Source organism: Pelophylax lessonae, assembly GCF_965119305.1.
Source record: "Pelophylax lessonae genome assembly, chromosome: 5".
Lineage (NCBI taxonomy): Eukaryota > Metazoa > Chordata > Amphibia > Anura > Ranidae > Pelophylax > Pelophylax lessonae.
The window spans coordinates 303,436,410-303,459,463 of NC_138772.1; the positions used below are offsets into that span (position 1 = coordinate 303,436,410).

The 23,054-nt window shown below is 40.2% G+C and overlaps 1 protein-coding gene across 1 annotated transcript in view; it reads right to left on the reverse strand.

Moving 5' to 3' along the window:
- Positions 1-23,054, reverse strand: part of LOC309556960 (cadherin-9-like) — a 359,303-nt gene that overhangs the window by 55,150 nt on the left and 281,099 nt on the right. The window contains exons 8-9 of the mRNA XM_082259545.1: positions 8,793-8,929; positions 6,091-6,212 (exon numbers count right to left, since the gene is read on the reverse strand). Coding sequence (XP_082115671.1) covers positions 6,091-6,212; positions 8,793-8,929 — 259 coding nt within the window. The remainder of the gene's footprint in view (positions 1-6,090; positions 6,213-8,792; positions 8,930-23,054) is intronic.

Below are 23,054 nucleotides of genomic sequence, written 5' to 3' on the forward strand. Positions count from 1 at the left end.
GGTATTGCAGCCTGTTGACACTATCTTAAGAAACTGAGCAAGCCTGCTAAGTACTTATCTGATATAGTTTATGCTGACCCATAACTACTTTCCAGTTGCCACCCCATACCTGTCTACTTGCCTCACAAACCTATGGCCTACTTCTACTATAACCACTTCTGGACCGGAAGGATTTGCCCCAGGCCATGACCAGGCCATTTTTTGCGATTCAGCACTGCATTACTTTAACAAACAATTGCGTGGTCGTGCCCACTGTACCCAAATAAAATTGATGTCCTTTTTTCCCCACAAATAGAGCTTTTTTTTGGTGGTATTTGATCACCCCTGCAATTTTTATTTTTTGCGCTATAAACAAAAAAAGAGCGACAATTCTGAAAAAATAACAATATTTTTCACATTCTGCTATATAACATTCCCCCCAAAAAATTTAAAAATCAAACTTTTTTAACATTTTAGGCCAAATTGTTTTCTGCTACATATTTTTGGTAAAAAAAATCTCAATAAGCGGATTTTGATTGGTTTGCACAAAAGGTAATGTGTCTACAAACTACAGGAATATTTATGTCATTTTTATTGTTTTTTTTTTTTACTAATAATGGCGGCGACCTGCGATTTTTAGCGGGACTGCGACATTGCGGTGGACAGATCGGACCCCTAACTGACATTTTTCATTTTTGACACTTTTGGGGGGACCAGTGACATTACTACAGTAATCAGTGCTAAAAATATGCACTGTTACTGTAATAATGACATTGGCAGGGAAGGGGTTGACCTAGGGGAGTGATTCTAACTGTATGTGGGCAGGGATTGTGAAATGATCACAGAGACATTCAATCCTATATAGAGGGATCACATGGGCTCTATGATCATTCCAGGGAGAAGAATGTTCAGCTGTGTTTAGAACAGCTGCCCATCCTTCTCTCTCAGCGAGGAGCGTTCGCGAGTGTCAGGCGGCAATCGGAGCCGCCTGCCCCATGCATTGGAGTCCCCGCGCGCTCGACCCCTAGCTGCAGGCACGCAACCGATGTATACCTATGTTGGTTTGTGCAGGAGGGGCTGCCTGCCGCAGTATAACTGCGATGGGCGGTCCTTAAGTGGATAACAATGTTATTTTAATTTTCTGGAAAGCAAATGAAAATTTCCCAATTTCTTAGGAACTACAATCTCCACCCCACAATACAATTTAAATTAAATTACTCTCTAACAGAATTAAACTTTCTGGACACTACAATACATATCAAAGAATCAAGGTTGCAAACATCCATCTACAGAAAACCAACAGACTATCCTACATACATCAGGCATGACAACCTCCATTGCATACACTTAAGGCTCCATTCAGCTTGAGCTTATCATTTTCAGGTGTTTTTTCAGGAGTTTTTTCAGGTGTTTTTTCAGATGTTTTTCAAGTGTTTTTTTAGGAGTTTTTTGCAGGCGTTTGGAGGCAGCATTGACATCTGACCAAAAACACTTGTAATCTGCCAAAAAAGAAGCTTGTGTACTTTTTTGAGCTTCAGGTGACAAAACTCTCATATGTGAACAGGGGCCATTGAAATTAATGGGATTTTGTTTGTTGAGCGTTTTGGAACTTCTGAGATGAGCATTTTACAAGCTGAAAAACACTCAGGTGTGAACAGGGCCTAAAAGAATCTGTCATCTACAATCAGGCCTTAACATACAATTAGATTTGTTCAGACACCTAAGACAGAAATGCCCAACTGGAACACATGAGGAGGGGGTTAAAAACTAAGTTCACATTTTTTTTTCTAAATTCTAGCTCCCCTATGCAACAATATATAATTAATATAAAAAGATAAAAGCAGCGCCAAAAGATGATGAACGGGTAGTGCGGCCAGACAATTTTATTCAATCTCCTGCCGAGTAATCACCTAATTAGAATGGTCTACACTATTGCCCACCTTTACTCTTTGAGGTATATTGGAAATGATTGGAATGGTTCAATCTGATTAGTTCCAGTAAATTATCCTTTGGCTTTCCTTGGGTGATCTGTTTTGAGAGATATATACGCCTGTTTTGACCACCTTCTGGTAAGCAGTTTGTGTGACCATCACGACTGGGTGTACATTTCTCCTGATCTCACCACTGGTATCCGGGATCTTGCTCTGGCTTTTCCCTATCCATTATCTATTGCATCCATTGGACATTTTGGACTGTACTATTATATTGGACGTTTTTATTCAATTTTATATCATCTTTTGGCACTGCTTTTTATATACTGTATTTTCTGGCTTATAAGACTACTTTTGAACCTCAAAAAAATCCCCCAAAAATGGGGGGTCGTCTTATACGCCAAGTATAATATCTCCAAGGTAACCTAAGTATAAGTATTACCGGTAGATGTAATCTCTCAAGACGCTGGCTGTGTGGGAATCCTGTACCGGTATATCGTATGTACCGTAGCTTCGGCGACATACAGTGTACCGCGCTGAGCGAATCAGGGAGAGCGATGTATTCTATTATTGAATGCAAAGCCTGCTCAGATTGGCAGAGTAACATCAGCCCATAACATCTGAACTTCTGTATAGGGGTATATATACACACACACTTATATGTATTTATACACATACACACATATAGGTGTTATAGGAGCGGAGACATATGCTTGTTAATTGTTTCATTAGTGCAAGCATAGGTTTCTGCTATTTTCACACCTATATATGTGTATGTGTATATATACATACATGTGTGTGTATATATACCCCTACACAGAAGTTCAGATGTCATGCCTGACTCCAAACATGTCCTCAGAAAAGCCCTATAAACGCCTGCAACAAAAAGCAGGGTGACAGGGGCGAAGCCACCATCCTGTTCTGTAAGTGTTCTAAGAGAAACAATCTTTTCTCTATAGCGGTCACCCTGAAATGGAAGAGTTTTGTCACCCTGCCATAGCAGTCAGAGTCAGTTAACCCTACACTACACTACGGTCACCCTGGCACTTAACACTTTCCCTACAGAAACTAGATTATTGAATCTAACTATAGTGGAAAATAGTACCCTAACTACACTAGATATCCCTTTCCTCACACTAATAATTGCTAAATGACACTTTGAGAGCAGAAGTAACAGAACTGCTTCCACTCTCTTCCACAGCTCTGTATTAAAATGCTAGAGATTTGGCGGGGGTTTTTTATATACTGGGGGGCGTATTCACTAATGATTGACCTCTGGACACTTTGAGAGCAGAAGTAACAGAACTGCTTCCACTCTCTTCCACAGCCCTGTATTAAAATGCTAGAGATTTGGCGAGGGTTTTTTATATACTGGGGGGCGTATTCACTAATGATTGACCTCTGGACCCCCTAGTCACTCCAATCACATTCCTAGCATTCTCCTGCCCCCTCAATTGGCTTTTACTGATGGTTCTGGTCCAATCACTGGCTTTTAAAGCCCAGTTCCTGTCCCATTGCATTTTGGTCGGTTCTGGTTGCCGAATTCCGAACTTTTTGAGCAAAAAGTTTGGAATTTGGCCGAATTTCGAACCAATGGTCGACCAGAACCGTTCGATCATCCCTAATCACAAAAAGAATAATTACAATAAAAAAACTATATACAGTATCTCACAAAAGTGGGTACACCCCTCACATTTTTGTAAAAATTTCATTATATCTTTTCATGTGACAACACTGAAGAAATTACACTTTGCTACAATGTAAAGTAGTGAGTGTACAGCTTGTATAACGTTGTAAATTTGCTGTCCCCTCAAAATAACTCAACACACAGTCATTCATGTCTAAACCGCTGGCAACAAAATTAAGTACACCCATAAGTGGCAATGTCCAAATTGGGCCCAAAGTGTGAATATTTTGTGTGGCCACCATTATTTTCCAGCACTGCCTTAACCCTCTTGGGCATGGAGTTCACCAGAGCATCACAGGTTGCCACTGGAGTCCTCATCTATTCCTCCATGATGACATCACTGAGCTAGTGTATGTTAGAGACCTTGTACTCCACTTTCCATTTGAGAAAGCCCCACCGATGCTTAATAGGGTTTAGGTCTGGAGACATGCATGGCCAGTACATCACCTTTACCCTCAGCTTCTTTAGCAAGGCAGTGGTCATGTTGAAGGTGTGTTTGGGGTCATTATCATGTTGGAATACTGCCCTGAGGCCCAGTCTCTGAAGGGAGGGGATCATGCTTTGCTTCAGGATGTCACAGTACATGTTGGCATTCATGATTCCCTCAATGAACTGTAACTCTCCAGTGCCACCAGCACTCATGCAGCCCCAGACCATGACACTCCCACCATGCTAGACTGTAGGCAAGACACACTTGTTTTTGTACTCCTCACCTGATTGCTGCCACACACACTTAACACCTTCTGAATCAAATAGGTTTGTCTTGGTCTCATCAGACCACAGGACATGGCTCCAGTAATCCATGTCCTTAGTCTGCTTGTCTTCAGCAAACTGTTTGCTGGTTTTCTTGTGAATCATCTTTGGAAGAGGCTTCCTTCTGGGATGACAGCCATGCAGACCAATTCAATGCAGTGTGTGGTGTATGGTCTGAGCACTGACAGGCTGACCCCCCCCCCCCCCCCCACCCCTTCAACCTCTGCAGCAATGATAGCAGCACTCCTAGGTCTATTTCCAAAAGACAACCTCTGAATATGATGCTGAGCATGTGCACTCAACTTCTTTGGTCGACCATGGCGAGGCCTGTTCTGAGTAGAACCTGTCCTGTTAAACTGCTGTATGGTCTTGGCCACTGTTCTGCAGCTCAGTTTCAGGGTCTTGGCAATCTTCTTACAACTTAGGCCATCTTTATGTAGAGCAACAATTATTTTTTTAAGACCCTTTAAAAAGTTACTTCCAGTTACTAGTATGAGAGAGTGAGAGTGATAACACCAAATTTAACACACCTGCTCCTTGTAACGCTAATGAGTCACATGACACCGGGGAGAGAAAATGGCTAATTGGACCCAATTTGGACATTGTCACTTAGGGGTGTACTCACTTTTGTTGCCAGCAATTTAGACATTAATGTGTTGAGTTATTTAATGGGGACAGCAAATTTACACTGTTCTACAAGCTGTACACTCACTACTTTACATTGTAGCAAAGTGTAATTTCTTCAGTGTTGTCACATGAAAAGATATATTAAAATATTTATAAAAATGTGAGGGGTGTACTCACTTTTGTGAGATATATATATATATATATATATATATATATATATATATATATATATTGTGAGGGATTAGCTCGGTAGCGGGTGTGGATGACCCCTTTTGGGGGGGTTCGTTACACAGGGAGATAGCCGAGGAGTGGTTGAAACAACAGTTTATGGTTTATTCTTCCAATTTCTTCAAACAAGTGCATGCAGCAAAAACATCAAAAAATCAAAATAAAACACAAAATAAATCCTGGACGCTGTGGGTGTCTACCTTCTCACACACAGGAACCTACCTAAGGAGTCTTCCCAACCTACTGTTGGGCAGACACTGCTGATCCTACAGCAGACACTCAAATGTCCATTTGTGTTTTCTTTACACAGATAAAGTTCAACCCCTCACCTTTAGAAGTCTCTCATCTGACTGCTCTCCCCAGCTCACACAGCCTCAGGAGGCAGCCATCAGTAATCATCCCCTGGATAACTTATAGAGGCCTTAATTGCCTCATTTTAAATAGCTGAGGGTTTTTTTTCTTCCTTTACACCTTCCCTGTCTCCCTTTGCAGCCGACACCCTATAGTAATTGGTGAATTGTCTAAACCAAGCAGAAATGTATCTCCCATCTGTGACAACACCCATAGATTTACCTGACTTCCTGTCACAATATATATATATATATATATATATATATATATATATATATATATATATATATATATATATATATATACTGTATATCTATATATAAATATAGACGTGCATACACATATAATACTAATAAAATCCACTGAGAATACAATAATGAGTATTGTTTGTTTGAGTATTTGTTTGTCAGCACTGCACTAGGTTATATGTATGGTAAATGTACATGACAGGAATAAAACTTCAGCCGTGAAATATATAGAGAGCTATTTTGCCATCATACATATCACTGAATAACTTACAGTGTTGTCGCTTACCTGACCTGGCTTTGCATTTTCACATACAAATGTGTCATAATGTTGAGCAAACTCTGGTGCATGGTCATTAATGTCCAGTATTTTAATATAGGCCTGTACATTTCTACTCAGTCTGGGATTTTCTGCAAAATAAATAAATACATATATAAATAAATCAAGACCATGATCAAGTCGATTATACAAAATATATGGCCAATTATGCAAAAAATGTATTAAATTTGAGATAAGGTTAGTTGCAATAACAAGTCATCTCTAAATATCTAAGGAATTTTAATACATACAGTATATAATATATGTATTTGTTTCTTAAAAACCATACAAGAATACACTCCTCTCTTGAAATGTGCTATAGATACACCATTTTACCAAAAGTATTGGGACACCTGCCTTTACACATACATGAGCTTTAATGGCATCCTAGTCTTAGTCTGTAGTGTTCAATATTAAGTTGGCCCACCCTTTGCAGCTATAACAGCTTCAACTCTTCTGGGAAGGCTGTGCAAAACGTTTAGGAGTGTGTCTATGGGAATGTTTGACCATTCTTCCTGAAGCGCATTTGTGAGGTCAGACACTGATGCTGGACGAGAAGGTCTGGCTTGCAGTCTCCACTCTAATGCATCCCAAAGGTGTTCTGTTGGATTGAGGTCAGGACTCGGTACACGCCAGTCAAATTCCTCCACCACAAACTTGCCTAATCCATGTCTTTATGGACCTTGCTTTGTGCACTAGTCCAAATCATTTGATTGAGGGGAGATCATGGCGTTGGGTTGTTTTTCAAGGGGTTGGGCTTGGTCCCTTAGTACCAGGGAAGGGAATTTTTAAGGCGTCAGCATACCAAGACATTTTGGACAATTTCAGGGTTCCCAACTTTGTGGGAACAGTTTGTGGATGGCCACTTCCTGTTTCAACATGACTGTGTGCCCGTGCACAAAGCAAGGTCCATAAAGACATTGGTGAGTGAGTTTGGGGTGGGGGAACTTGACTAGCCTGCACAGAGTCCTGACCTCAACCTGATAAAACACCTTTGGGATAAATTGGAGTGAAGACTGTGAGCCCGGCATTCTCATTCACATCAGTGCCTAACCTCACAAATGCACTTCTGGAAGAATGGTCAAACATTCCCATAGACACACTCCTAAACTTTATGGACAGCATTTCCAGAAGAGCTACAAAGTTACATAATTATTCAGGTTGAAAAAAAAAACACAAGTCCATCAAGTTCAACCAAAAAAAAAGCATACAATCTCATATACAAGGGGTGTCCAAACTACGGCCCTCCAGCTGTTGCGGAACTATACATCTCATGAGGCATTATAAATCTCTGACATTCACAGACATAACTAGGCATGATGGGAATTGTAGTTCCTGAACAGCTGGAGGGCCATAGTTTGGACACCCCTGCTATACACAATCCCACACCCACATCCGATCCAGAGGAAGGCGGAAATACCCCAGCAAAACACGATCCAATCTGCTCCAGCAGGGGAAAAAATCCCTTCCTTATCCCCGGAAAGGGGATAGGATATTAACTGAAGCTGTTATAGCTGCAAAGGGTGGGCCAACTCATTATTGAACCTTACAGACCAAGACTGGGATGCCATTAAGGTTCATGTGCGTGTAAAGGCATGTGTCATGGTACTTTTGTAATCTAGTATATGTTACATGTTCAGCAAAAACATGTTTTTTGGAACATTGGATAGACTGAGAAAGGATTAGAACCCCTGTTGGTTTTTATTTCTAATTGAGGTTCAATTGGGAGATTTCCCATTACTTGCTTATCAAAATGAAATTTTTTTCTTTAGAAAGGAATTGAGGGGAGTTCAATCACCAGTAAACAGGCAAAAACATAAAACGTAAAAAAAGAAAGAAGAAATATATTTTTTTTATGTTTTTTATGGATTTTTAGAAAGGTAATGTATGATTTTTTTTTTTTTTACAAAGATGCTCTTGGGTTCAGCTGTCGAGTTGCTTTTTTATTTATTAACATTGCTATTCTTTATATGCTTAAGTAAAAGGAAAATTTTAGCTGCATAGTTTGTAAGTTAGGTTTTCTGAAAAGATTTTATATGACTCAGTTATTTTTTTAACTTCAGTAACATAATGTTCTAAACAGAACAAAGATGTCAAACTAAAAAACATTTCAAAATGAGAATGATGTATAATTGGAGCACTTTGTTCTGAAATAGTTTTTTGATAATATAATGCAATCAATTCACACAATTGTATTTATTACTGTAGGAAAAAAAATGTATATTAAGTAATAGGATGGTACGTTTCCTAGCTTTGCTGTCTATTAAGCTGCAAAAGTAGGACAAAAAGTACCCAGGATATTGCCTAAAGAATCAATTAATAATTTAGAGAGTATTGCATTTTTTCCCTTAACTTAATTTTCCACATATAAAGAATATATTTTATATTAGGAAGATAAATTAAAAAAAAAAGAAAAACACAACAACAAAAAGTTATCAAGAACTGCTCTTTACCTCAAAAAAAGGACACAGTGAGAATATAACATTTTATTGCACACTTTTTGTGCTTTATAATAGTTTACAGATACAGAACATTGTTTTTAAAATGTAACTTGCAATCAGCTGAATATTTCATTTAAAATGGTAAATAATTAATTAGATGAAACATTAAAAATAAATTATGTCATGTAACAATTTCAAAAAGACTTGGATTGTGAACCATGATTAACTCACTTGTTTCAGTTGCAACTATTGTGATGTTCTGCCATGGTGTTGATTCACGGTCAAGTGATTTAGCAAGCATTAAAGAACCATTGCCTGAGTGTATATTGAATATTCTCTCCAAGTCTGTGTTACGGTCAATGCTATACCTGTAATTAAAGGGCTGAATTATTACTATAATAAAAAAATATATATCTTATTGCAAATATTAGACAACATAAAGTTTCCTCATTTATAGGCAGCAACAAAATTGTGGGTCAAAATTAAAATATTAGTTATAGTTCTTGAATTTAATAGAGAAGACCAAACTTCTTATAATAATCTCTATATGTGATTTTTGTTAATCACATCTATGTTCAGATTAACAACATTTCTTTCCTTTAATATAATATATGTGTGTGTGTGTTTGTGTGTATATATATATATATATTTGCTTTTTTTAAAGGAAAGAAATGTTGTTAATCTGAACATAGATGTGATTAACAAAAATCACATATAGATATATATATATATATATATACACACACACACACACAAACTCACACACACACATATATATATATATATATATATATATATATATATATATATATATATATATATATATATATATATATATATATATATATATATATATACTGTATATATATATATATATATATATATATATATATATATATATACTGTATACATATATATATATATATATACTGTATACATATATATATATATATATATATATATATATATATATATATATATATATATATATATATATATATATAATATATCTCTCCTTTACCATGTCAGTAATAAGTCCATTACACCAGGCTGGGCCTCTTACTAACAGCCTGGGCTGTTGATATAAAACCAGCACATCGGGCTGAGCTAATTGCTAACAGTCTGGGCTGTTATTAACATAACAAGATGATCACAAGTACTGTACTTAGGACCCCTATTATGTACAGTATATACCAGCCTGTATTCCTTCTGTATCAAGCAGATGCTTCAAGAAGAAGGTTTACATGAAACAAAGCTCTCAGTGGTGCAAGATAGATAATTGATTTACCCATGTATGACAGTAGGTTTAAAAAAATCACCTAAATATTTTCACTCAGCATTTTAAAGTGATTGAAAAGGCTAAAGATTTTTTTTTTTTTTTTACTTTTGTGCATCCTATGCATTAAGGTAAAATGCCTTCTGTGTGCTGCTCCCCACGCAACCCCTCTAATACCCACCTGAGCCCCCTCTTTATCAAGCGATGTGAGAGAGAGCCTCGGCTGTCCCAGGACTCCCACTCTTCATTGACTTAGACAGCAGTGAGGGTCATTGGCTCCCATTGCTATCAATCACAATCAGTGAGCCAATGAGGAGAGAGCAGGGATGGCGCCGAGGGTCATTGGCACCCATTGCTATCAATCAAAATCAGTGAGCCAATGAGGAGAGAGCAGGGGTGGCACCGAGCCACTGCTCTATGTGTCTAATGAACACGTAGAGTATGGTTTAGGGGGGAGCATGAGCCAATGCCCCCATAGCAAGTGGCTTGGTATTGGTGTCACTGGCCAATGGGGGCCAGGAGTGCCGGTGGGGACCCAACAAGAGGAGGATCGGGGCTGCCCTGTGCAAAATCACAGCACAGGAAAGAGAAGTATAACATGTTTGCTAGTTTTCTTTATAAAAAAGCTGAACCTTTAAAGTCACTTTAATGTTCATCTGTATATTTGGCCCTCCTGAGGTTACTGAGGTTACATTAATCCAAGTTCCACTTTAAAACAAGGAGCAGGCAGCTGTGAGAAATCCTGTCTCTGAGCATGAACTTTCACTTTTTGCTCTGGTCTCACACTTGTTGCTCTGGAATCCCACTGATTGATTCCACAGTCTGCCATCTGTGTCTATTTATGCAGGCAGCGGGGCTCAGAAGGGAGTCTTCTCTCTAGAAGCCCATGGGACTGGGGCTCAGGGACACAACCAAGGTACATACATTAGGGATGAACTTACACTCTACTTTGTGTCTCCCACAGGACAGGTCTATAGCATTTTGAGGCTGTAGATTTATTTTACATTATGAGAAATGTTTTCATTTGTACTTTTCTTTTTTTTAAATCTATCTTCTGTGGCGTGGTACATTATTTTGTTGATTAATAAAATCATGAATCTTGGCTTTTTTTTGTTCCTTTTGTGGTGATAACTGAGATATCACCTCACATTTTTTTTTTACATGTCTTACCATTTACATTATGTCTACACAGGTTTGCCTCATCCTATCAACTATTCAAAATAAGGTCTCACATACTAATAGCCAGGTTTCATAATTTCAGATAGTGATAGTAATCCCTAAATTAATCTACACTATCATTTTATTAGGATGTTCCTGCTAATCCATGAGAAGGAAATAAATAGAAGTAGAAAATATAAATGGTGTAATAAATAATTGAAGGTTGACAAGAAGGACAGGAATTTGGTGAGTAAAACCAAAGCCTCTTTTATTGGGGGCACTAGATGAATAGGAGGAGCCAGGAGCTCCAGTGGGGGACCAAAGAAGAGGAGGTTTGGGACTGGTCTGTGAAATACCATTGCACAGAGCAGGCAAGTATGACGTTTTTTTTTTTTTTGGTGTATTGCACTGGCATTTTTTCAGGGAGAGAACACTTTATAGTGTATGTCAAGCCAAAAGCTTTGTTTTTTCAGCTTTGGATTAAGAGAAAGGATCATATCTAAATGTAATTGCTTTCTGTGTCAGTGACAATGGTTTTACCTGACAGGAGGTCAAGGAAAATCAGCAAAAAAGAGACAAAGGCAGCTTTTCAGTGTTGCTGTTGGGAAGCTCCTCATACTACCTCTTAGCGAGACAGAAAGAAGGAGATGTCCATTTCAAAGCCATGGATAGCAATTAAAAGCCCAGCAAATATTTAGACTTTTGCCTGGATATACACTTTATGTTATTTTTGGTAACCAGTTAAATGTAGATTAGGACAAATAGGTATAATAGTAGTGTAGTACAAATATAAAAGAACACAAGCATGTGTAATATATGTTATCTGTGAGACATATCTTTTCACTCACCCACTCAGATTTTTAATGATACACAATATTTGTACAGTAATAGTACAGTTTTACAATAAATTGTCTTAAAGCAACACATGAACAGCAGCTCCATTTTAGTTCCAGCCTTATTTTCTTCAGCTTTCATATATCAGTCTTTTTCTGTTTTAGTCAGTCAATAGTAGCTATGCTGGAAAAATATAGTTTTATTAACCACTTGCCGAAAGCTTACTTTATATTTACATCGGCAAAGTGGCAGCCCCAGGCAGAATCAGGTTAATAAATGTCAACTGCCTGGGAGGAGCTAGGGAGCGAGCGCGCGCCGCCGGCGGAGCGCTCCCACCCCCGATCGTCAGCGGGGAAGCCGGTGTCGGTGTCAGGTGGCTCCGATTGCCGCCTGACACCGGCGATCTCTCCCCGCTGACAGAGAAGGAGGGATGGCTGATGTAAACACAGCCGTCCGTTCTTCTCCCTCAGATGATCACAGAGGCTATGCGATCCTGCTATATAGGATCACACGTCTCTGTGTTTATCTCACAAGTCCAACCCCCCCCCCCCCCACAGTTAGAATCACTCCCCTAGGCTTACATTTAACCCCTTGATCACTAACAATGTTAACCCCTTCCCTGCCAGTGTCATTATTACAGTAAAAGTGCATATTTTTAGCACTGATTACTGTAGTAATGTCACCAGTACCCCCAAAATTGTCAAAAATGTCAGTTAGGGGTCCGATCTATCCACCGCAATGTCGCAGTCCCGCAAAAATCACAGATCGCCATCATTACTAGTAAAAAAAAAAAAAACAATAAAAATGACATAAATCAAATTAGTGAAACAATGCAAGAAGAACTTTCCCTTCCAATGGAAACCCGACTCCATTAAATATCTAGGAATACATCTCCCGAATAATTTGACAGACCTTTTCTCTAAAAACTTTTTACACACTCTCAAAAATATCACTGAAGACCTAAAGAAATGGAACAAACCACACTTCTCATGGTTTGGAAGAACAGCAATCATTAAGATGAATATCCTTCCCCGATTACTCTACCTCTTCCAAACTATCCCCATAAAAATCCCCACCTCTTTCTTCCAATCATTTAAGGGAATCTGCCTACAATTCCTGTGGAATTTCAAACGCCCCAGATTATCCTATAACTTATTAGCCAGACCCAAAAACGCCGGCGGAATTAGCCTACCAGACTTAAGGAAGTATTATTGGGCATGTCACCCCACTAGACTGATAGATTGGTCAATCCATTAGCAGAGTAAAGATTGGGTCACCCTAGAATACTCTTTATCTAATATACCCATACACACAATGCCTTGGATAGATACTCCTCACATCCCACGCTCCTTGCGGCAACATCCCCTGATAGGCACAACATTAACTTGCTTTAGAGAAGCATGCAAACATTCCAAAGTCTTGTCTAATCCAGGACCCCTCACACCTATTAAACTTAACCCAGCATTTACCCCTGGTCTGTCCCCATCTTTTCTGGACAACCTATGGAGTCACACCCAGCTTAAGGCATTTCAATTTTTCAAGGACACCACACTACTTGATCGCTCGTCTCTTACGACCACCCCTGACAATACCCCTATTCCGTTATGGTCTTACTTCCAACTACGTCACTACCTAAACACGATAAACAAAAATGGTTCAATTTCAAGAGTTCTTACACCTCTTGAACAAATATGCCTCGACGCAACCCCACAACGACATCTAATCTCAGTTACTTACAATATGCTATTTGACAAATCTGACATACTTGATATCAAAGCATTTAAATCCTGGACTTCTGATTGGATTTAAACCTCTCAGAAACCCAATGGGAGCAAATATGTACCATAGCACATAAATGTTCCCTGAATGTTTCCGCTCAGGAGACTAATTATAAAATATTAACTCGATGGTACAAAACGCCTTCCCTTCTCCACAGAATAACTCCATCCATCTCAAACAAATGTTGGAGATGCAATTCTGAAACAGGGTCCTTGCTTCACCTCTTTTGGTCGTGCACCCGCCTACAGCCATTCTGGAACCAAGTTCGCACTATGATTTCATCTATCACGGATTCTACGCTAGATTTCTCCCCAGCACAATTCCTTTTACACCATTCAGACATCCCTAACCATAGATATCGTAAAACTCTGACACCACATCTACTCAACGCAGCAAAAGCATGCATTCCTATACATTGGAAATCACCTAATCCCCCCTCCATTTATAAATGGATTTGCAGAGTAGATAAAATAGCAAAAATGGAAGAACTGATATCCATAGCACGTGATACAACTGCCAAACATGCTTACATCTGGGGCCCTTGGACCTATTTCCAGACCACAAACACATATCTTTAACATATTAATCGAACTACTTTCCTAAAACCTCATTCGCTCTAAACTCATCCCACCTTTGATCTGTGTTTTGTCTGGGGCAGAGACCAGGCAGAGAGGATTACCCCTCCTCCTGCCCCCCACCTCCCTACCAGACCTCTCCCCTCCCTTCCCCTCCCTTCACCTATCATTATTTTACGCAAGACAGACATATTATGAGTGGGATGGGGGAGAGTACCTGGCTGGCCCACGGCTGGGCGTTGCTCCCCCCTTACCCTACATGTGCCCATGGCAATAGCACTACTCTTTAAGATCCCCTAGTAAGAACCCAACAACTTCTAGACTTCCCTCACAGACTCTCTTTCTTCTTAATCATTAATACACTCAAGGGATATTTCAGAGAACATTATATCAACTAGCACACAACACCTGTCTCTTCATATGATTATATTATCATAAACCATACTAATTCTATGCGTGCATTTACTTGAATTTTTATTTTGCTGCATTAGAGCTATGTTTATTCCGACTAGTTCTCTGAATCAAGTTGCATTTTTTGTTTTCAACAGTTGAGTTCTGTATCAGACAACTTTGTAATATCGTCCAGATGTTATTGTTCACGAATGTTCACATTTGTTTGTCACGATTGTAACTATTGTTCTTACCAAATAAAAATATTTTGGAAAAAAAAAAATGACATAAATCTTTCACGTAGTTAGTAGACGCAATAACTTTTTTCGCAAACCAATCAAAATACGCTTATTGCGATTTTTTTTTTTTACCAAAAATATGTAGATAGCATATAATAGCAGAAAATAAATTGGCCTTAAATGTTCAAAAAAATTATTTATTTATTTTTTTGGAATGTTATATAGCAGAATGTGAAAAATATACTGTATATATATATATAAATTTTTTTTTTTTTTTGCAAAATTTCGCTCTTTTTTTGTTTATAGCGCAAAAAATAAAAATCACACAGGTGATCAAATACCACCAAAAAAAAGCTATATTTGTGGGAAAAAAAGAAAGTCAATTTTATTTAGGTACAGCGTCGCAGGACCGTGCAATTGTCTGTTAAAGTAACATAGTGCCGAATCGCAAAATAGGGCTTGGTCATTAAGAGGGAAAATCCTCAGGTCTGAAAGTGGTTAATAAAAGACATATCTAAAATATGTCAGGGTAATTATATTCAGTTTCAAAGGGGGGAAAGCATGCTTAAAGGAATGCAATTTTTTTGCAGGTTAAAAAATGTGCATTTACTAATTTTTCTTAGGAGCCTGTAAAGCATTACAACTGGGATTAGCAGACCAAGGGTGCAATGTCAGGCTCCTGTAGACTGTCAATACAAAAGTCTGCCCATTCCACCCATACAGGCCAACAAGAAGTTTGATGAACTATGAGAATGGTCACCAGCACCCTTGCAGTTTACCGAGAACTACAATCCATCTGCCGCAGTGGAAGACTTTGCTGGTAGTTCATTTATTCACAGAACTCTGTGTTGATTAGAGCTCTGGTAAATCATGATACATCACAGTCACCTTGAATATAAAGGCTTCTCTCATTTATTATAGTTAAAGTGTATTTTTAGACTTGCAGTGTCCACTTCAAGCTGGCACAAACTCTTACTACTTCTCAGGGCTTTATACTGTATTTAGAAACATCATCATTGTCACAGGATAGCAGTTGTTATGCAGGATTAGTTGTAGGATCTGTTATTAATCAAGTGTCAATTAAGGAGTCTAACTCATAATTTAAATTCAAATTCATAATTAGGCAGTTCAGCTCTTGCAATTGTATACCCCTTATGGACCAGAACAATTTTTACATTTCAGTTAATAGCCTATTGATTTAGGGATAAGTTTATCACTACTTAACCAGTAATTGAACTATAGGTTGGACGGGACCACTCCACCGGATACAGTGCAAAGCTTTGGCCGAACAGGGTGCAGTGTAAGCTGATTGTTAAGGAATGTGGTCGGGAAGCTGGCTGCTGTGTCCTTAACAACAGACGAGTCATCAGCTGTTAATAGGTTTCCCTGCTGACAGCTAAATAAAAAAATAAATAAATAAGGTGGCAGTAAAAAAAATAGAGAAAAAATGGCACAGGGTCCCTCTCATCTGAAGTGCCTGGTATGGATTTTAAGGGGAACCCTACGCCAAACTAAAAAAAAAAATGGCGTGAGATTCCCCTTAATCTCCCCCCCCCCCAAAATCCAGACCAGACCCTTATCTGAGCATGCAGCCCGGCAGGTGAGGAAGAGGAAGGGGATGAGCAAGCACCCCCCTTCTGAACCATACCAGGCCACATGCTCTCAACATGGGGGGGTGGGTGCCTTTGATGGGGACAAGAGCCTCTTCCCAACAACTCTGGGCTGTGGTTGTCAGGGTCTGCAGGTGGCGTGCTTATTGGAATCTGGAAGCCTCCTTTAACAAGGGGGCCCCCAGATTCTGCCCACCCCATGTGAATGGGTATCGGGAACATTGTACCCCTACCTATTCACCAAAAAAGTTTCAAAAAGTAATAACCACAAGAAACTTTTTTTGACAACTTCTTGGTAGAGTTGAGCGAACACCTGGATGTCCAGGTTCGGCGGGTCCGGCCGAACTTGAAAAAAAAGTCTGGGTTCCTTAACTGGACTTAACCTGAACTTTCCCCCGATCCCGAACCCCATTGAAGTCAATGGTGACCCGAACTTTTGAGCACTAAAATGGCTCTAAAAAAACATGGAAAGGGCTAGAGGGCTGCAAATGGCAGCAAAATCTTGTTAAGAGCATGGCAAGTGCTCTGCAAACAAATTTGGATAGGGAAATAACTTAAAAATTACATAAAAAACATTAAAAAAATATTCCTTTTCATCTAGGAGGATGAGGCCCATATGGAGTAGGAGGTTGAGGTGGCGGTGAATGTGGCGGTGTAGGTGGAAGTGGCGGTGGAGGAAGACGAGGTAGCCAACACTGTTTTTTGTTTTTAATTACATTTCTTTTTAAATTAGGGTACACCCCAAAAGAGTGAGAAGGATCAAAAATACAATAATGGCTGGGTAAGGCCGGTATACATGTCTATTCTGCACAAGGTATGGAAAAGTCCTGTGGGATCCATCCCTGGTTCATTTTAATGAACGTGAGCTTGTCCACATTGGCTCTGGACAGGTGGCTGCGCCTGTCTGTGATAACGCCCACAGCCGTGCTAAATACACGTTCAGGTAATACACTGGCTGCAGGGCAGGCCAGCACCTCCAAGGCGTAAAGGGCAAGCTCAGGCCATGTGCCCAATTTGGAGACCCAGAAGTTGAAGGGGGCAGACCTGTCATTCAGTACATCTATAGTACTTAAGGAACGGTAAGGAACTGTATATGGTAAGGAACGGTGATGGCGGTGGGGGGGCTTTTTTCCCCCTTCTGGGTTGAGTCTGGCCTTGGAAAACGTATGTGTCCCTGGTTGTGGGCTGCGCTCTCCTAAATCTGTCTAAGTTCTGAGGCCTTCTGGTAGGGACGGGGTCTCACTGGTCTTGCCAGGGACCGAGATTCTGAAAAGCCTGTGGTGTATCTGCCCCTGGAGTGGCAGTCCAGGGGTGCCATATTTCACTGTGGATGGCAACACTATGAGTATGGCACCAAGGACACTGCACTTCCTACACATGTTTTTCACACCTGCCTCTAGGGCCAGGCCTTTTGGTCAGGAGTCAGGACCAGAGGAGTTTTTATTCCTAGCCGAAGGGCCTGCCATAGTATTGCAACGTGGCACTAACCTTGCACTTCTTCTTCACTATCCCTTTCCCCACTTTTATGTGTTGTGTGTCTCACGTTTTGTGTTTTTTATTGTGGCGGTACACTTTATTTTGCACAGCGTGATTAGTAGGTTGTAGGTCCTTGGGCCTGTCCCTGAAAGTCTTGGGAGGGGGTGGATATGGCCTTCTGGCTTGGTTCGCCCTCTCTCATGGCGTCTCTCTTCGGGAGAGCCCCACCTAGTACTTGGGGTGGTCTGTTTCAGCAGACCCCCTAAAGAACGGGGCTGCCTGGTTTCGGCCAGGTTAGCCAGTGTAAGTACCCCAGTTCCTGTCAGGAGCCTTGCACCCCGGGGGGATCAGGGTCAGGGACCATGTGTACCCTCTGTGCACTTTTTGTGTTTCACTTTTTTGGTGTGCACTTTTTTATGCACGCACTGGGTGATAGTCTGAGTATGTTCACACACCACGGGCTTAAAAAAAAAAAAAACAGCTGGTGGTCCTGTTTGTTGTGGCATGCCGACAAAGCTTTTCCACATTTCATACATGCTAACCCTGCCTTCTGAGGTGTTGGCGGTGCCCTGGCTGCGTTTGCGACCTCCTCCTCCTCTGCCTTCGCCTTGTGCTTCCACTGTGCCCCCGCTGTCAGGTGGGAATGCCACCAGCATCACTTCTCGACCTTTTGGCTAAGATCAAGTGTAGTATCTGTTGTTATCAGTTATCTGGGTGCCACCCTGCTGTGAACATGGTTCCTCCTCCTCATCCTCCACCTCGTCATCCTCCAGAACTGTGCCCTTGCTAGACAATTGTGTACCTGGCGTTTGTGGGTGCAGGAACCCACCCTCGGAGCCACTTGTGAATGACTGCCCTGAAAGCCTTGGAAATCATGCGGAGGTGGTAGAGGATGAGGATGAGGAAGCGGAGTAGGAGGAGTTAGCAACAGGAGGCAAACTGAAGCGCTCTGCAATCCTCGGTGGTGGAAGGAGATGCGCCAAACAAATTTAAAGGGTGTATCTCACAGTAACATAATCAGCAAACGCTGCAAAATTATTAATTTTCCCCTAAATGGGTGTTTATTCAATAGCAGAATAGAACAACAGTATCCAACGGGTGTGTCTCACAGTAAATTATGCAGACTAGGCCACAATTTAATTTATTTTCCCTAAATGCGTGTTTATTGAATAGCGGAATAGAACAACAGTATCCAAAGGGTGTATCTCACACATACAGATACAGACTAAGCCGCAATTTAATATCTTTCTTTCCCCTAAATGGGTGTTTATTGAATAGCGGAATAGAACAACAGTATCCAAAGGGTGTATCTCACAGTAATGTATGAATGAATTTTTTTTTATTTTTCCCTTTAATTGGTGATTTTTTTGAAGAGCAGATTAGAACACAGCAGTGTCTAAAGGCTTTATCTCACAGTAACATATAAAGGAAAAAATGAAAAAAAAATTCCCTTTAAATTGGTTATTTTTGAATAGCAGATTAGAACAGCACTGTGTGTAAAGGCTGTATGTCACAGTAATGTATGAATAAAAAACTGAAAAATAATTATTTTTCCCTTAAATTGGTGCTTTTTGAATAGCAAATTAGAACAGCAGTGTCTAAACGCTGTATGTCACAGTAAAATATGAAGGAAAAAACATTTTTTTTTTAATCCAGATTAAGCAGACACATATGCACTGAGCTTGCATTAAATCGCCGCTGCACGACGCCCACCTAACAGACTGATAAAAAAAAAATTCCTGCCTCCTTCTCACTGGGCTCAGGTCAGGGCAAAAACATTGTGCATTGCACCCCCACACTACAAAATTAATGTAGATTGCTGTCTGATTAAAGAAGATTCTTCTGTCCTGTGTCCTATTATTTCCCTGAAAGCAATCTCCAGCCTGCCCCTACAATAATCCCCTATCTCTCCCTCAAATCAGCAGCATCAGGAACCTCTCCCTACAGCAGTTAGAGCAGAATGACGTGCGGCGCTACGTGACTCCAGCTTATATAGAGGCTGGGTCACATGCTGCACTGGCCAATCACAGCCATGCCATTAGTAGGCATGGCTGTGATGGCTTCTAAGGGCACACTAGTTAAACGCTTGTTGATTGGCTGCCCTGCAGCTGTTGAAACCGCGCCATTAAAACTGCACCAAAACATGAAATAAATTACCAAACAACGGACTGTACCACGAATATACAGTAAAATGTTTGGGTCCGTGTCTGGGTACCGAACACCCAAAACTCCAGTACAATCCTGAACAATACAGTCCGTGTTCGCTTAACCCTACTCCTTTTTGAAAAAAATAAAAATAAAAAATAGTGTCCCTCGTAAGTCCATCATCAATCACGATGCCCACAGGACCCAAAAAAATAAAAAAATAAAAAAGCTCTCACCTCTTCGGAGGCCTCCCACCGTCTGCCTGCTCTGTGCTTTGACAGTTCTTATATAGGCAAGGTGTGGGGCCACTCGACTATGTCACCTGGTGACACTGCCCCTTCTGATGTCCTGTGATATCACGTGACGTCAGGACTTGTCAAAAACTGTTTCTTGTGGTTATTACTTTTTGACATTTGTTTTGTGAATTGGTAGGGGTACAATGTACCTGATACCCATTCACATAGGGGGGACCGGGATCTGGGGGTCCCCTTGTTAAAGGGGGCTTCCAGATTTTGATAACCCCCGTCCGCAGACCCCGACAACCACAGCCCAGGGTTGTGGTGAAGAGGCCATTGTCCCCATCAACATGGGGTCGAGGTGCTTTGGGGTTCACCCCCCTGTGTTGAGGGCATGTGGCCTGGTATGATTCAGGATGGTGGGGCGCTCGCTCATTCCCTTTCCTGATCTGCCGAGCTGCATGCTCGGATAAAGGTCTGGTATGAATTTTGGGGGGACCCTACGCTGTTTTTTTTTTTTAATTTGGCATGGGGTTCCCCTTAAAATCATGCCACCAATTGTCAGTTGCCGGCAATTGTAACCACAAGTCATTTTAAATGGGATTTGAGTCATTTATTTTCTTTAGAAATGTAATTTTTGCTGTAGCATGTTTTATGCATACTACAGATATGCCACTTTACAGGCACATTAAGGGAACCCCCCAGGCACTATGTTTAAAGGATTTTTTCATTTTTATTGTTGCACTTTAATTAAAATCACTGCTCCTAAAACACTTTTATTGATACATGTCCCCCAGGACATTTTTGAAAGTTTAGAACAGGCATGTCCAACCTGCGGGCCGCGGGCCGCATGCGTCCCGGGACTGCAGGCAATGCGGCCCGCCAGCCAAATAGCTAAGAAAAAATAAAAGCTAAATTGCCGGCGGTATTCCGGTATCTGAGCAACAGCATACCAGTCAGTTTTGTTGTGGCGCCGGCTGGGAATGTACAAAGTACTCAGCACACCGGTATATGTCTCAGTGTCAGTGTACCGACTCCTACGATGCTGCTGGCTGGGGAGTGGCTGAGCGGGACGAGCGTTGGTTTGGAGCATTCTGGGTGGGCGGGCTGTGGGCATGGCTTGTGGGGCGGAGCCAAAGCGGCGCATGGGTTAGAGAGGGAATCAGGTTTCCAGGCTGGAGGACAGGTCGGGCACACACCACACAGTGACAGGCATGCAGCATAACACCAGTGCTGCAAGAAGGCTTGGGCACACCACTTTGCCAGCTGGTGAGTTCTAATAAATCTAGGTAGAAATGTGAGTATCTGGCTTAATTTGTTGCTTTTTTAATTTTAATGGATCTATATTAAATGTATAGCGTATACATCCGGCTGCTGCCCTCAGTCACTATGAACAACCACCTATTGGTGGTATCCCTATAGATGTGTAAAAGTGCTAATGTGCAAGTGAGTGGTGGCGCTGCCTAGATGAATAACTAAATAAAATTAGTGATATAAAGTAAAAAAATGTAAATGGAAAAGATCCTTGATATGTTTGCCTTGGGTGATATTCAAACCATATATTAGTAGTGATAAACCTGTGCGAATTTGTCAACAAACTAGGTAAAATATATAATTAAAATTATATGTAATAAAAATTGTACGTAATAAAAATCAGTCATAAAACCTGTGCTAATTAATCAATGAGCTGGTTGCGATAATTTCCAATAAATTATAACGTATAATTCAGACAAATAAAATATGGTATGAAATGTGCAGAAAAAAGTGCAAAAACCCATGAAGTTCATGGGTTTTTGCACTTTTTTCTGCACATTGCACTTTTTTGAGGATCAATATATAGCACTTAGTCACTTTCGTTTTCCCATGTGAATAGCATGCATACCATATTTCATTTGTATGAATTATACTTTATAATTTATTGGCAATTATCGCAACCAGCTCATTAATTAATTAGCGCAGGTTTGATCACTGATTTTTATTACATACAATTTTTATTAGATATAATTTTCATTATATATTTTACCTAGTTCATTGCAAAATGTGCACAGGTTTATCACTACCAATATATGGTTGGAATATTACCCAAGGCAAACATACCAAGGATCTTTTCCATTTAATTTTTTTTTACTTTATATCACTATTTTTATTTATTTATTAATCTAGGCAGCCCCACCTCTCACTTGCACATCAGTACTTTTACACATCTTTTTATTGTATGTTTTCTCAGCTCCTCAGGGCAAGTCCGTCCCATTTGCCGACCGTGCTATTGCCGATTGATGGCTGCAGCGCAGTCAGCTTGTTCTGAGAGCCCATCATATAGCCCCCAGTTCGAAAGCGTGGAAGTGTCCATGATGGCTGGGTCCGCAGGACCTAGTACATTGTGTTTTTGATCCATGTATTACATGTTATGTCAATATTTCCTCAATAAAGAGATTGACATAAAAAATAAAAATATCTCAATAGTTTTATGTTGCCTTGTTTTTATTTTTTTACATTTTGAAATTAAAAATATAAAAAAAGAAATTATGTTTTATTACTCATATACCTTAACTATAGTAAATATTTTATATGCGGTCCAAGAACAATTTTCTACACTCAATGTGGCCCAGAGAAGCCAAAAGTTTGAACACCCATGGATTAGAAGAATACAGATCCATTTCCATTGCTCATTATATATGAGTAATGAGTTTTAGGCTTGTTTCCAATAGTGCAACTTGTAATGCAACTTTGGACACAAAGTCGCATGACAAGTCACAGCCCATTGATTTCAATGGC